The sequence below is a fragment of the Myotis daubentonii genome, chromosome 18 (assembly GCF_963259705.1).
Source record: "Myotis daubentonii chromosome 18, mMyoDau2.1, whole genome shotgun sequence".
Classification (NCBI taxonomy): Eukaryota; Metazoa; Chordata; class Mammalia; order Chiroptera; family Vespertilionidae; genus Myotis; species Myotis daubentonii.
Window position 1 is genome coordinate 12,240,946 of NC_081857.1, and position 13,072 is coordinate 12,254,017.

At 58.2% G+C, this 13,072-nt stretch overlaps 1 protein-coding gene across 5 annotated transcripts in view; it reads right to left on the bottom strand.

Annotated features, from left to right (window-relative positions):
- Nucleotides 1-11,857, bottom strand: part of PLXNA2 (plexin A2) — a 214,114-nt gene extending 202,257 nt beyond the window's left edge. The window contains exon 1 of one of the 5 annotated variants that reach the window (XM_059673735.1): nucleotides 11,227-11,855. In XM_059673735.1, the coding sequence (XP_059529718.1) occupies nucleotides 11,227-11,335 (109 nt within the window). In that variant the 5' untranslated portion in view covers nucleotides 11,336-11,855. Of the gene's footprint in view, nucleotides 1-11,226 lie in introns of all 5 variants that reach the window. The other 4 variants (XM_059673734.1, XM_059673733.1, XM_059673736.1 and 1 more) reach the window with 4 other exon arrangements.
- Nucleotides 11,858-13,072: the final 1,215 nt, after the last annotated feature.

The following is a 13,072-nucleotide window of genomic DNA, read 5'->3' on the forward strand; positions in this document are numbered from 1 at the left end:
GAGAGGCTGGGGTGCCAGAGTCCCCTTCCAATCTGCGGGGCAGAACACTGGCTGCCCACCACCCCTCTAAAGACTGTGACATTTCCCCAGCCCCTGCTGGTGGCCCCAGCGAGCAGGCAGCTCCAACCTGCCATCTCCTCCCCATGACACCCCCCACTCACGTCCTCCCTGCTACCCTGGCCCTGCCGCTCTTCAATTTCCAACCCCTGGCAGATCACTGATTAATTCAGGGCTGTTTAATAACCCTTCCATTTCGATGAAACAAGCTGTCTTGTTTTCTTTATTTTTAACACCGACTTGCGTTTCTTTGCTAAGCATCTTACTGTCATTTAAATTTCTCTGTCTCCAACCAAGCTGATAATAGACTGGAGCGAGCAGCTGCTTCCCTCCCGCTTATGACAATGATTAGAAGTTAGAGCAGTGCCGAGAGCTGACCAGCCTCGGTTCAGAGGGTCTGGCCCTGCTTGTAGAGGGAGTGCTCATTCTAACGCGATTAGGAGAATTCTGGCTCCCGGGGAGACCAGGGCTTACCCTGGCCTCGCCTGCCGGGCACCCCGTGCCGCTGAGGGGAGCTGTCGGGGGGAAGGTGTGAGAACCAGCTCTGTTTACGGTGGCATTAAGGCCAGCAGCTGCAGGCCTGACTCAACTTCACTTGTCAACTTTGTCTTCCTTGAGTTTACTGAGCAGCAAACAGGGAGACTCAAGGTTAGAGGACTGGGAGGCGGGTGGCAGTCTCAGCCATCAGCTATTGTACCTTTCTGCTCCACACGGGAATCCCTTTACTTAAAAAAAACAGATTTTTACTGATTTCAGAGAGGAAGGAAGAGAGATAGATAGAAACATCATTGATGAGAGAGAATCATTGATCGGCTGCCTCCTGCCCGCCCCCTACTGGGGATGGAGCCCACAACTTAGGCATATGCCCTGACTGGGAATCGAACTGTGACCTCCAGGCTCGTAGGTCCATGCTCAACCACTGAACCACGCTGGCCGGGCAGGAATCCCTTCTTAAGACCTGGTCCACAGCTTCCGACCTCTGCCTGAGTTCTCCAAATGATACGGAGCTCACTCCCTTCCCAGACGGCCCTTCTGGGGGTGGAGGGCTCTGGCCACCTCTCCTCGGTCCTGCAGCACTCACACCGAACGCGGGTAATAGCATTCATGCATACCCTTCCTTCCCTGGCCCATTGCACGGTCCTCAAGAGCCAGCACAGAGACGTGCCTCCCTCCCGCAATACCTGGCACATAGTAGATATTCAACAAACATTTGCCCCATCACATGAAATTATGGTCAGTCTCTTCATTAGTCCTGGGCCCCCCCTTCTGCCTGGGCAGGCCCCTGGGGAAGCTTCTGGTTTTCCTCTACCGGGACAAGTGCTGCCCCTTCCTGTCCTCAGGCCAGAAATGCCTGCGTCCTCAGGAGCCAGGTCCCTTCTCTCTCCCCCCAGGCTCCAGGGACAACAAAGCTAGAGAAAAGCTTGGCCAAGGAAACTGGAGTGTCGGGTGGAAGCCAATCAAAAGGCCTGGACCAGGCCCTCTGGATCCCAGCTCTCCCCCATTCCCTCTGGGTTGGGCCTGGCTGCCTGAGAAAGTGCCCAGGTGCAGGTGCACAAAACCTGGCTGGCCCAAGGCACAGGGATTGGGGGGGGGGGCTCCCAGCTGGCAGTCTGCAGGCAGCTGCTGGGGTCATTCCTAGCGTGAATGCTGAGCCTATAGAGACCTAAGCACAAACAGTGTCCACAGGGCCTCTTGTGAAGGGAGGGGTGCCAGAACCATTGGCTGTGCAAATAGCAAGGCCTGCTGCTGTGCCTGGGGGAAAGCTGGTGGGGCTATTGAAGAGAAGGGGAACTTCCTACACCAGCCGTGGGCAAACTACAGCCCGAGGGCCGGATAAAACTAAAAAAAGAAAAGACCTAAAAAAAGAAAAGACCGTACCCTTTTATGTAATGATGTTTACTTTGAATTTATATTAGTTCACACAAACACTCCATCCATGCTTTTGTTCCGGCCCTCCAGTCCAGTTTAAGAACCCATTGTGGCCCTCGAGTCAAAAAGTTTGCCCACCCCTGTCCTACACCATCCTGCTCCTGCCCAGAGCAAGGAGAGGCTGTCCGTGTGTCCTAAGGGCTAGTGGACTGGCAGAGAAGGGGAGGGGTCAGCTCCAGGGGATCGCCACTGTGAGGTGCCTGCCTCCTCTGGGCATGAGGTCAGGGAAGGAGAGACTGGAAGAGAAGGTGGCTCAGTGGGCAGGTTGAGAGGGTGTGCTGGGTGAGGCTGGGGCCAGCAAACCTCCTCGAGATGAGAGCAGAGCCTGGCCACTCGCCATGTGACGCAGGGCGCTCCACTCCCCCAGTGTGGAGTTGGGTTTCACATCTATTATGTGGGCCCGGGTAAAAGCTGCTAGGAAATACGCAGAAACATTTTCCCCAAGTATTCTATACAGAACACCTATTTCCTTTGTAGTTCAAACGTTTTTTAAAATAATATGTTAGAAAAGAAAATGAAGGCACCTCACACTCATTTCCCACAGCTGGCTCTTGGGCACTGCTCTGAATGCATAGGACTCGCTCCTCTGAGAGCCACCTTCCCACGCTCTGCACGTCCAACAAGGGACGGACCCTTGTGCATCAGCTGGGAGGGCAGTGGGCAGCTCCTTGGGCTAGAAGACAGCCGATGTGTCCCCCAAACCTTCTGCTACATTCTGACCAATGATGGGAGCCGGCTGAGGATCTAATCCCTGTGCCCCAGGGTCCCGCTTGGGCCCTGGGACGCAGCGCCTGCTCATGTCTTTTATGCCACGTCTGCCCTCTCCATGCCCACACTCCAAGGAGCTCTGTCTGCCGAGAGACGGAAGCCCATTGCAGGCAGGCAGAGGCCCGTGAGGGCTGCCCCGTCCCCTGCCGTGGGAGGGTTGACTCCCAGGAAAAACGCCACCTGACCAATTCTCTGACCGTCTCGTTCACCCTCCTCTTAGACCTGAAGGCACCAAAGGTGAGAGGATAGCAAATTCAGAATTCAAATTCCAGTCCCACAGGTTCAATGCTCACCGCGAGCCCTGGGCAGCTGGCTCAGTTGGTTGGAGCGTCATCCCTTACACCAAAAAGATTGTGGGTTTGCTCTCCCGTCGGGCCACATACTGGAGGCTACTGATGGATGTTTCTCTCTCCCCTTCTCTCTCTCTCTCTACAAATCAATAAAGACATATCCTCAGGAGAGGATTTAAAAACTAATGCTAACCAGGAGCCACGCACCAGTGGCCTCCCTCTCCGTTTCCAGTCTCCACTGAGTCTTCAGCCTTTTAGCTATCTTTATATATAACAACCTTCAGCACACAGATCTTCTTTAAATAAAATCTCCTTTTTTTTTTTTCTCAGAAAGTCCCAAACAAATTCAGAGAAAGAGAAGAACTTGTCCCTAGCTTGGCTTCGTTCCTGCTCTCAATTTTGAGATAGTTTTGCACGCTTGCAACAATTGTCCTTTTTCCAAATCCCCCCCACCATCTTGCTCTGCCTGGCGCCAGGCACAGAGGCACCTGGGGGACGTGGGGAGACCTGAAAAGCAGTCATTCCCACCACACAAATGGAGAAGCTAAGGTGCTGGGTACAGGGCAGGGGCCAGCTCTCCCAGGGTGGCTTGTGGCTCTGTCTCCTCGCCCTCCCCGGACCCGGGAGCAAATGGTGGGGAGGTGAGAAATCCTTCAGGAAGAAGGAGGAGCTCAGGTGTGAAGGTGGGCCCTTTGTGCTGGCCCATTAGGACCCTATCTGACACCAGCTTCTTCCTGGCCATCTGTTGGGACCTTCCCGGTGGGACCCGACCTCCAGCACCGGGGTGAGAGCACGGCTTCCCAGCCTCGCAGGCTGGTCAGATCCTTTTCCCCAAGCCTCTCACAGCTGGGCCCTGGGCCGCTCCCAGTGGGCGGCAGACTTGAATTTTCTTAATTTCCGGATGAACCTCAGGGGGGTGTTTGCCTAACAGAAACCCTAGTGGTGTGGTTTGAGTTCCAGGGAGAGTCCAGGGACTTGTCAGGATGGTCGAGGCAGCTGGGGCAAGGGTTGGGGGGGGGGGCAGTCTTGTCAGGGGATTGTGACATCCTGACCCCCTCACTCCTGGAAAACACCGCCCACCGCCAGGTGCTGTCTGCTTTGGGCTGGGCCCCCCATCCCGTGGAGGACCCCAAGTTCAGAGAACAGGCTCTTCGCCCTCGGGTACGGGGAAGCTGGGGCAGCGATCAGGGGAGGTGGGAGGTCAGAGGCCAACGTAATATTTACCCAGCCCCGCGAGGTCTCTGCTTTTATGAAGCAGGAAAGCGCTTCAAAGCAGCAACATCCCCTCCTGCCACTTGTCTGCCCCTGTCCTCCTGCCCTTTGGGGCAAGCCGGGTAGCTTTCCCAGCCCTTCCTCTCCTCCGGAACTTTCCACCCTCTCTCCCTCGAAGGGAGGTGCCCCCTGCCCTGCTTCCTCATCGGAGAGGGACAAGGACTTGCCCAGGGTTGCAGAGCAATTCCAAAACCTGGCTTCCCCTGGCATTCGGAGCCCGGCTTGGATTTCTCCTGTTTACTCTGAGTGAGTCATCCATCGACTCCCGTGGATGGAGGAGAGAGAGGGGCTGGGCCCCAGTTCCTCATCCGAAGCCGCAGTCCTACCCCCAGAGCAGGACCCAGCAACAGAGGGGGTATACTAGGCGGTGTACTGGTTCTTTACATTTTTGACTGGGGTCACAAAGCCTTCAGAAATATACAGAGATCTCCGCCTATGTCTAGAGAGCATTCACTTGTCAGGGTGTCACAAAGGCGGCTGAAGGCCCGTGCATGCTCCTGGTTCTGTGCATCCCGGTCCCGGGGCCTCCCGGACCCCAGACTGGATTAGAGCACTTCAAGGAGACAGGAGAGCCCGACCTTCCAGGTTAAGATCAGAGACAGTTTGTAAACTGTGCTGAAGCAGGCCTGGCCTTCCCCCTAACCTCCCTCCTCGCACCCTTCTCTGCCTTCTTTCTACAGAAACTTTGGGGTTCCTTCTCCAGGGAGCAGGGGGCAGGGGTGGCTGGGAAGTGCCTCTCTGTTCCGCCAAGGGGCGGGGCTACAGTCTGGATTTTCTCTCTGGTGGGAACCATTCAATGAGTTCACTGGGATCAGAGAGGGTGAGTAGCAGCAGGATTCTGGACCCTGATATGCGAGCACAGATGAGTAATAACATGTCCGGAAGGACCGCCCCAGCCAGCTCCAGGGGACCGGAAAGGGATGCGATTTACATAGAATACAATGTGAAACCCTAGGGAGTGGGCCTGGAGACCTTGCTCTAGGACTCTGACTAATAGAAAACAACCCAGTGTCCTACCTTTAAAGTCTGTGGAGGAGAAGGAGGGGAAAGAATCCTTAGGGGCAGGTCTTAGAGGCTGAGGAATGAGAGGTTAGTCATTCCCCGCCAGCCACTTTGAAGTCCTCAGGCACCTGAGTCTCTCTCCTGGCCTCTCCTTATCAGCACTGGCTGTTTCTGGCTCATCTCCAAGGCACCTTGCATGGCCTAGAGCAAGGGCTTCCAGAAACTTCTGCCCTTTCACTTCCTGAGGCCCAGTGCCCAGTGGCCTACGTTCTGCCTTATGCTAAGGTTCTCTGGGGGACACTCGGCTTATGTCCGTCTCCCTCCCCCCTAGGATACTGTCCACTTCTTAAAGGTAGGACCTATGACATTTCCCTTCTGTACTGGGTGCTGCGACATGCCTAGCACTGCCTACGTGGTCAATTTCTGCTGGTTTCACGGACATGGATCGCAGTCCCTGCTTTCAGTGTCTGCTGTTCGCTGCAAGGGCCGGCAGCGTGGGGTACAGCTCCAGTGTGAGGGTTCATGTGGGAGGGGATGCTCATTCCCTCCATCCCTCCATCTCCCAACTAAGGCGGGAGGGGAGGCTGTTTCAATGCAAAGGGAGGAAGCCTGTGGGTGTCATTCCTGGACAGTGCAGGCAGCCCTGGGGTGCCCATCGGAGCACGGGTGTTGGGGGCACAGGAGAGAGGTTCATTGACGGGCTGTTCACCCAGGGCCCCAGGACCCCTCTCCCTCTTCCTTCTCAAACACCGCTGAACTTTCCAACCGCCTTATCTCGCACACCGAAAGTAATTTCAGCCAAGGAAAAGCAGGATTAAACTTTCAGAACACGATACATTTATCTTGTTTTTCTTGTCTCTCTCTCCCCCCGCCCCCTCCCCTCCTTGACCCCAGGTCAACGTGCACCAAAGGGAAACCAAGATGAACTATCAGGGGCTGGTATCAGGTCTGAGGAGATGCTACACTCTGGCCCCCTGCCCGCCCCTCGTCCATATTTCTGCACACCCTCTCAGGCAGTTATTATCTCCCCGATGAGAAGGGCCCTCTCCACATTGTCCTGCGCGGAAATGAAAGGGGGAATTATCATTCAGAGAAAGGCTCCCACAGAGAACATGAAGACCGAGATTAAATCAGCGATGCGCCCTGGACAGGCCTTCCGTTCCCGAAAGATCTTTTGAAAACAGTCTCCCCAGAAACAGTGTTGCCACCACCTGGGCGGGTTTCGAAAGTCCTCATGCAGGCAGGGAGTTGGAAGGAGGGAAGGCATGTGAAGGCGCCTTGGGGATGGGCCAAAAACTTTTATTGCTGATAAAGACAGGCAAGGGCCTCTTGGCGGGCCAGCCGGCAGACTGAGTGCTGCTAACTCGAGAAGGCAGCCCTCCTCCCCAGCCCTCCTCCCGGCCTCACACCCCCAGGCATCCTGTCCCGACAGGCCTCTCCCTGGCTGCTCCCCACCCTGGGGCGCCCTGCTTAATGCTGCAGGCGCCTTTTCCAGTCCCCAGCAACCAGGCAGGGCCCCGAGGTCCCCCTGGCAATGGGACTCTACCAGTTGTGGTCTCTGGGTAGTGACAGCTGGTAGTTTCTAATATATCTCATCTATTTTTTTCTTGTCTTAAAAAAGAAAAAAAAAAGGCACAAAAACCACTGTTTAGAACCAAGCCTGGTTTTCAAGAGCCCCCTCTAGTGGCGATAACCTGCTACTTCAGCCTCCCAGTTCACCCAGAGGAGCCTCCCCCTCCCTGGGAAGATAGGAAGGAGCCCCCATCTGCCTGGAAGGGTCTCTGCCACGTGCTTTCTGCTTTAGCTCTCAGCTCTTTCTGCTCCATTCACACTGTCAGTCTCTCTGTCTTCGCCGTCCCTTTCTGTCACCTGCTTCTCTCCGTCTATGTGTGACTGTCTATATCCGGCCTTGGGTCTTTCGTGGTGCGCCCAGGCTGCTGCATCTTTGGTCCACCTGCTGGACACCAGGTCTGGTGAGCTGGAAACGCTCTGACAAGGCTTCTGATCGAATGACCTAATCTCAGAGGCCAACACAGGGACCCCTAAGCCAGACCCACAGTGAGAAGCACAAGGAAGACGGAGGAGAATGGAACTTGGGCGTCAGCTGCCTTCCGCAGCCCCGCCCCCAGGGACACCTGGGCTGACTCATGTGTGAAGTGGTCTAGAACCTGGGCTGGGAGTTCCTGCTCTGGAGCCCAGGGTGGAACCAGCTCCTGACTCTCCCCAGCGTGCTGCCCGCCTCCTGGCCTCTGCCAGTACCCTACCATGCAGACAAGTAACGGGCAATACCAGGATGGAGGGCCAGCTGGCAGGGGCCTGAGGAGGGTGCCGGGGAAGAGGGGGATAAAGGGCCTGGACTGAGCCTGGGGCTGGAGCTGGCAAGGGGAGACAGAGTGGATATTCTGCTGGGGCGAGAGGGCCGCGGGGAGCACCTGCGAGTCCTCTGGGTTTCCGAGGATGTCCTCACCCACGCGGGAGATGTGGCCAGGCCAGGGCCGGGGGGTTAATGGTTAACCAGCTGAGAGAGCAGGCACTTTTGCACTGCTCAGGCCTAAGCCTTTCCTTTCAGCTCCCCCTCCTTTCTTTACACTCTCACCCAGGAGGGACCCTGCTCCCCAACAAAGAACTTTCTCGCCTCTATTTCTGCCCTCAGTTCCAGATGGGAGAGTCTGGAGCGAGATAAAGAAGTTCCATATGCCCCATGCCAGGCAATGGACCCCCAGGAGAAAGGGAGGGGGTCCACTTCTGACCATCTCACCCTCCCTTGGGACCAGCTGTTTGACCCTGGGAAGCGCGGCCTTTCTCCCTGCACAGGGCTCACCTTTAGAAATGACCAGAAGAGAAGTGGACACACACCCGCCCTCATTTACTTTAATCGGGCATGAAATCTTTGTCACTAAGTGAAAAAACTGTTTCCCATAAGGGAATCGGGCCCATTCATCATTGTTTGAACGGAGCATATGTGCAGGGGAGAAACAGAATATTCCCATATAATGAATTGATAACAGACTGCCCCTGGGCGAGGGTGGCGGTGATGGGAGGGGTGCACATGAGCTATAAAACTACAGCACCTCCAAGCCCGGTTCTGCATTTCCCCGTGGACAGCCCTGAATTATTTGTAGTTAACAGACTGTAACACAATGCTCCAGTCTCTTTATGGTCAGAATGGGGGTGGGGGTGGGGGGCTTGGCTGGGAGCTCCCTGCTTCCCCGTTGGCCATGATGGACAGAAGTATATTGGGCCCCAGCCTGTGTGTGTGGGGACAGCTGTGTGGCAGCAGACAGACAGCTGGGGGTGGGGGCTGTTGCTGCTGGAGACAGGAATAGTCTCCCCTCACCAGACCCCCTGTCTTGAGGATGCAGCCAGAGAAAAGGAGGCAGGAGAGAGACTATAAAACCCCAAACAGTGCCAACTCCAGAACCGTAAATATTTCATAGCACCTGAGCAGGCGGGCTCGGGCTGCTGCCAGCTGCTGCCCTGTATATTTAACTGTGTCACCGGTTTTCCCTCCCGCTCTGTGTGTTTCCTTGTAACGTGCCCATGAAATACAGATTAACGGAATCATCAGAAGTGCGTGTAGATGGGAAAGAGACCTAAGAGAGAAGGGGCTGCTCTTTGCGGGTTTTCTTCTCAACCCTGCTGGAAGCGCAGACTCCAGTAAAACGGAGGGTGAACTTTTATGTTTCCCTCACCTGCAGCTTCAGACGGTCAACAGCGTGAGAGGGTGAATGGCCCCTGGCGCTCTGGGGACAGGGGCAGGTAGTCAGACCAGCCCTGAAAGGGGGCCAGTGACCTTGTCATGACACGGCTGCTTTTAGGAAGTGGACATGCAGCACCACCTTTTACTCCTCCTTTAGACTTGGGAGCCCAGCCAGCCCCCTGCCCTGCCCCGGGCTGTGAGAGGATGACCCTATGTCCTGTCAAAGGAGGGGCCAGGTGGGACCCCCTTGTCAGACTTGGGGTCCCTGGGCAGAGGAGACCTGCCGGTACTTTGCCAGGTCGGGTCTTGCTGCTCCGCGGCACCACCATCTCCACTGCCCATCGCTCCAAATGTCATTCCCATGCAAGAGCTTTGCCAGCCAACTTGCCCCATCCGAAGGCAATTTGCAGAAGACAGTGAGGGAGCAGAGAGGGCCGTGTGCACACCCCTCCTTTATCAGCGGGACCCTGAGGAGGGTCCGCTGGGGGATGGAGGGAATGGCTCCCTTAGGGAATGCTCCGGGGTGCAGAAGGGTTGGGGTGAAAGGTAGAGACTCAGGTGGAAGAAGGGAAAGGAAAAACCGCTTGGCTAGGGCATCTTGACAGATGCTCCTTCAGTTTCCCTGGTCCCCTCCCCTCTCTCCTCACTCCCCCACCCACACTCCCTGGACCAAGGAGGGGAGATTACAGGTAATTAGTTCACCTGGTGCTTGGAGAGGTGAGGGGGAAGTTCATGGATTCTTCTCTCTTCCAGCCAGGAGGCCAGAGGAGAGAGGGCTGCTAGCAACTCCAGGAGCTTTCTGGGGTGAGCGCATAAAACTTGTGCATTTCCACCCAGGAATAGCTCATTCCTCCTGCCAGTGCTACCTCTTCCCTGGGCTCTGTGGCTCTGTTGAAGGCCCCAGAATTCATAGCCTGCCCAGAGGGAAGAGGGGAGTTTCAAGGTCTGAGAAAGAAGCCCAAAGGTATGGGTTGGGGGGTGGGGGCTGCTATCATCCCAGGAGGAGAGAGCTGAATTTGACTCTCCTCCTTGAAATGTCCAGCCCAGCACAGATAATCACAAATCTTGTCCACTGCACTCAAGAATACAAGTCAGAGAATGAATGGGTCCCCAAATTTCTGCAGGTTCCTACAAACTGCTGGATCCCCCAGTCACTGACAAGATCCAGCTGGCAACCTGAGGCCCTCAGACTGCCCGTGTCGTCTGTCCCTTGCATAGATAGCCACTGCCGCTATGTCACTGGATCCCCACAGGAGACCTGGCCATATTTCCACTGCCCACCTCAGGGGGCTCTCACTGTAGACTCTTAACCGGCCTAGAACCCCAAGTCTTGTACTCCCCACCCCCATTATCTCTATCACCCAGGACCTGAGTTTGAGTAGGTAACTCCTCCTATGGCAAGGGTCATGCTAAGTAGACGGGCATTTGTCCGGGAGCTGAAATGACTCTCTCTTTGGCCATCCAGCCCAGGACTAACATTTAAGGAGTCTACCTGTGGGATGGCTCCAAAGGGCTAGAATTTTCTAAGGTCCCTACATCACTTGGGGGGTGGGGGGGGCAGCGAGAAGGCTCCCGTGGGTCCTGGGCAAGCCTCTACTCCAGTTCCCAGCCCGCGCCTCTGCCCACGCCCAGGGCAGGTGCCCATTGGTGCGCACCACGAGGGTGCGCGGAGAGGAGAGGGCATGGGGGCGCCTCTCCCCGTTCAGCACCTCGGACTGGCTCCCTGAGCCCGTGGAACCCGCGCAGCTTCCTCTTCCATTCCCCAGTCAGTCCCCTGATCCCCAGGAACAGCCGGCGGCCGCCAGGGACTCTGGCCCGGGAGTGAACATCCCCCCGCCCCCTGGCCCCCCCGAGTCGAGCGCTGGCCACAGTGGCCTGGGGCTCTCTTGCTCTCGTGCCACCTCTGCCCACACTGACCCCAGCTCTCGGGACAGCCCCGCCGCCCCGGGGCTCCCCGAAGCCGCAGAGCCCCGGCAGGTGCGCGGGGAAGGCGCGCCCCGGAGCGCCGCGGCCACCGGCAGCCGGCGGCGGGGGAGCCCGAGCTGCCAGGGCTCCGAGTCCGCCCGCGGACTCGCCCGTCGCCGCCGAGCCCGGGAGCCGGGGGCCGGGACCCCGGAGAGGCGCCTGGGAGCCGGAGGAGCCGGCGCGGGGCGGCCGGGTGTCTGGGGAGAGAGGGCCGAGGGCGCCGGCGACCCGAGCGCCGCTTACCCGGCTCCGCGGCGTCCGTCTGTCCTGGCGTCTCCGGTCCGTCCGCCCGCGCCGCCGAGGCCCGCAGCTCGCAGTCACCGGGAGAGCCACGTCCACATGGAGTCCACATTCACGAAGATCCCCGGGCACTTCTCTGTCTTCCCGGAGCGGCCCCTGGGTCTCCGGGGCGCGCGCCCCTCGGTCCCCGGGCGCTGGCCGCCGGCTCGCGGGGGACCCGGGCGGCGCCGAGGGGGCGTGGGGGGTGGCGGGAGGTGGCGGTGCCGGTCCTGGGGAAGCGGCGGAGCCCAGGCGGTCCTCAGGTTTTCCCAGCGCGACTTTCCGGGCGCCTCTGACATCAGCAATCTCGGCGCTTCCTTCCCTTGGCTCGCCGGGTCCGCTCACGGTCCCATTTCCTCCGGGAGCCGCGCTGGCTCCGGCTGCGGGGAGGTCCGCCGCGCTCGCGCCCCCCGGCTCGCGGGGGCTCCCTCCCCCGGGCTCGCCCTCTTGGCCGAGGATCGCCGGCCCCTGCCCCGCCGCCTCCCGCTCCCGGCTGGCGAGGACGCCGCTCCGCTGCTCCGGCTGCCGGGCTCCCGCGGCGGCGGCGGCGCTGCTCCGCGCCCGGCCTCCCTCCCTATATTACCAGGCGGCTCATTATCATAGAGGCCGCGCGCCTTAACCCCCTCCCTGCCGGCCGCGCCCGCCGCTGGCACCGCCCGCCGCCAGCCCCCGGCCCCCTCCCCGCCCTCCCCGACTTCCTCCCCCGCCAGCTGTCAACAAAGGAGAAGCCCGTTTGGCATCGGGAGGCCGCCCCTCTGCCCTCCAGGCGCCCGGCTCAGCCCGGCCCCACCGGCCCCCTTAAGTGCCAAGGGGGCAGCGAAAAAAATCCTGCCGGGGCCTGGGAATGCGGGTGGAGGCTTGGCCAGCCCAGCTGGCTGCGCCCGGGGCGCGAGGAGAGCTCGGGACCCAGGCCGAAGGGGTGAGGGCCGCGGGGACAGGCACTCCCCCACCCTGAGCATCACCGGTCCCCGCGCACAGCCTGCACACCTCCCTCTCCATCTTTCATTTGCGCGTGGGGTAAAGTGGGGGGAGGGAGGAACCGGCCTTGGCTGCCAAGGTTGACACTGGGGGGTCTCGGAATCTGTGGGAGCAAATTTCTTCTGCTGGTGAATCTCCGAAAGCCAACAAGCTGTCAAATGAGATTTGAAGTTGTTATGAATTATTATTTTCATAACGCAAAGATGAGTCTTGCTCGGAATCTCCAGCTTCCAGCTCTTGGGGGTCCCGAGCCTCTGGCGAGCGGAGGGGACGGGAGGGGAGCTGTCTATGCCCCAACCCGGCGCCTGCCAGGCGGGGGAATCGGAGAGGTGGCCTTAAGACAACTTATTTTAATAACCTCAGGTGAGAGGTTTCTGGGTTCCGGGTGGCCATGCCTCGGCGACCTTATGACCACTGATTACGCCCCGTGAAGGGTCTGGGTATCTCGGCAGCTTCTGGACGCGGCTGTCGGAACCGAACCGGGCCTGCAAGCCAGACCCCGGCGAGTTCGCGGGGTCTCGTAGTCCCTGCTGGAGATGAGAGCACGGGAGAGTTTACTGGGCACGTCCGAGTATTCCGAGAAACTCCCTCTACTGCCCTCTCGTGGCCACAGTCTTCAGTGGTAAAAAATAAGGGGGAACATTGACTCCTGAAACCCCAGAGTTGCATGAAATTCCCAAAGCAGCAGGGGCCTGAAAAAAGAAAAAAAAGAAAGAAATGAAGACTCACCTGTCATCTTGCACAATTGTCCATTCGATACCGGACTGGGGGCAATCCAGGCTTTACTTCATCTACAGAAATTAGCTACTGATTCAAAAATGCTTTCTTCGTT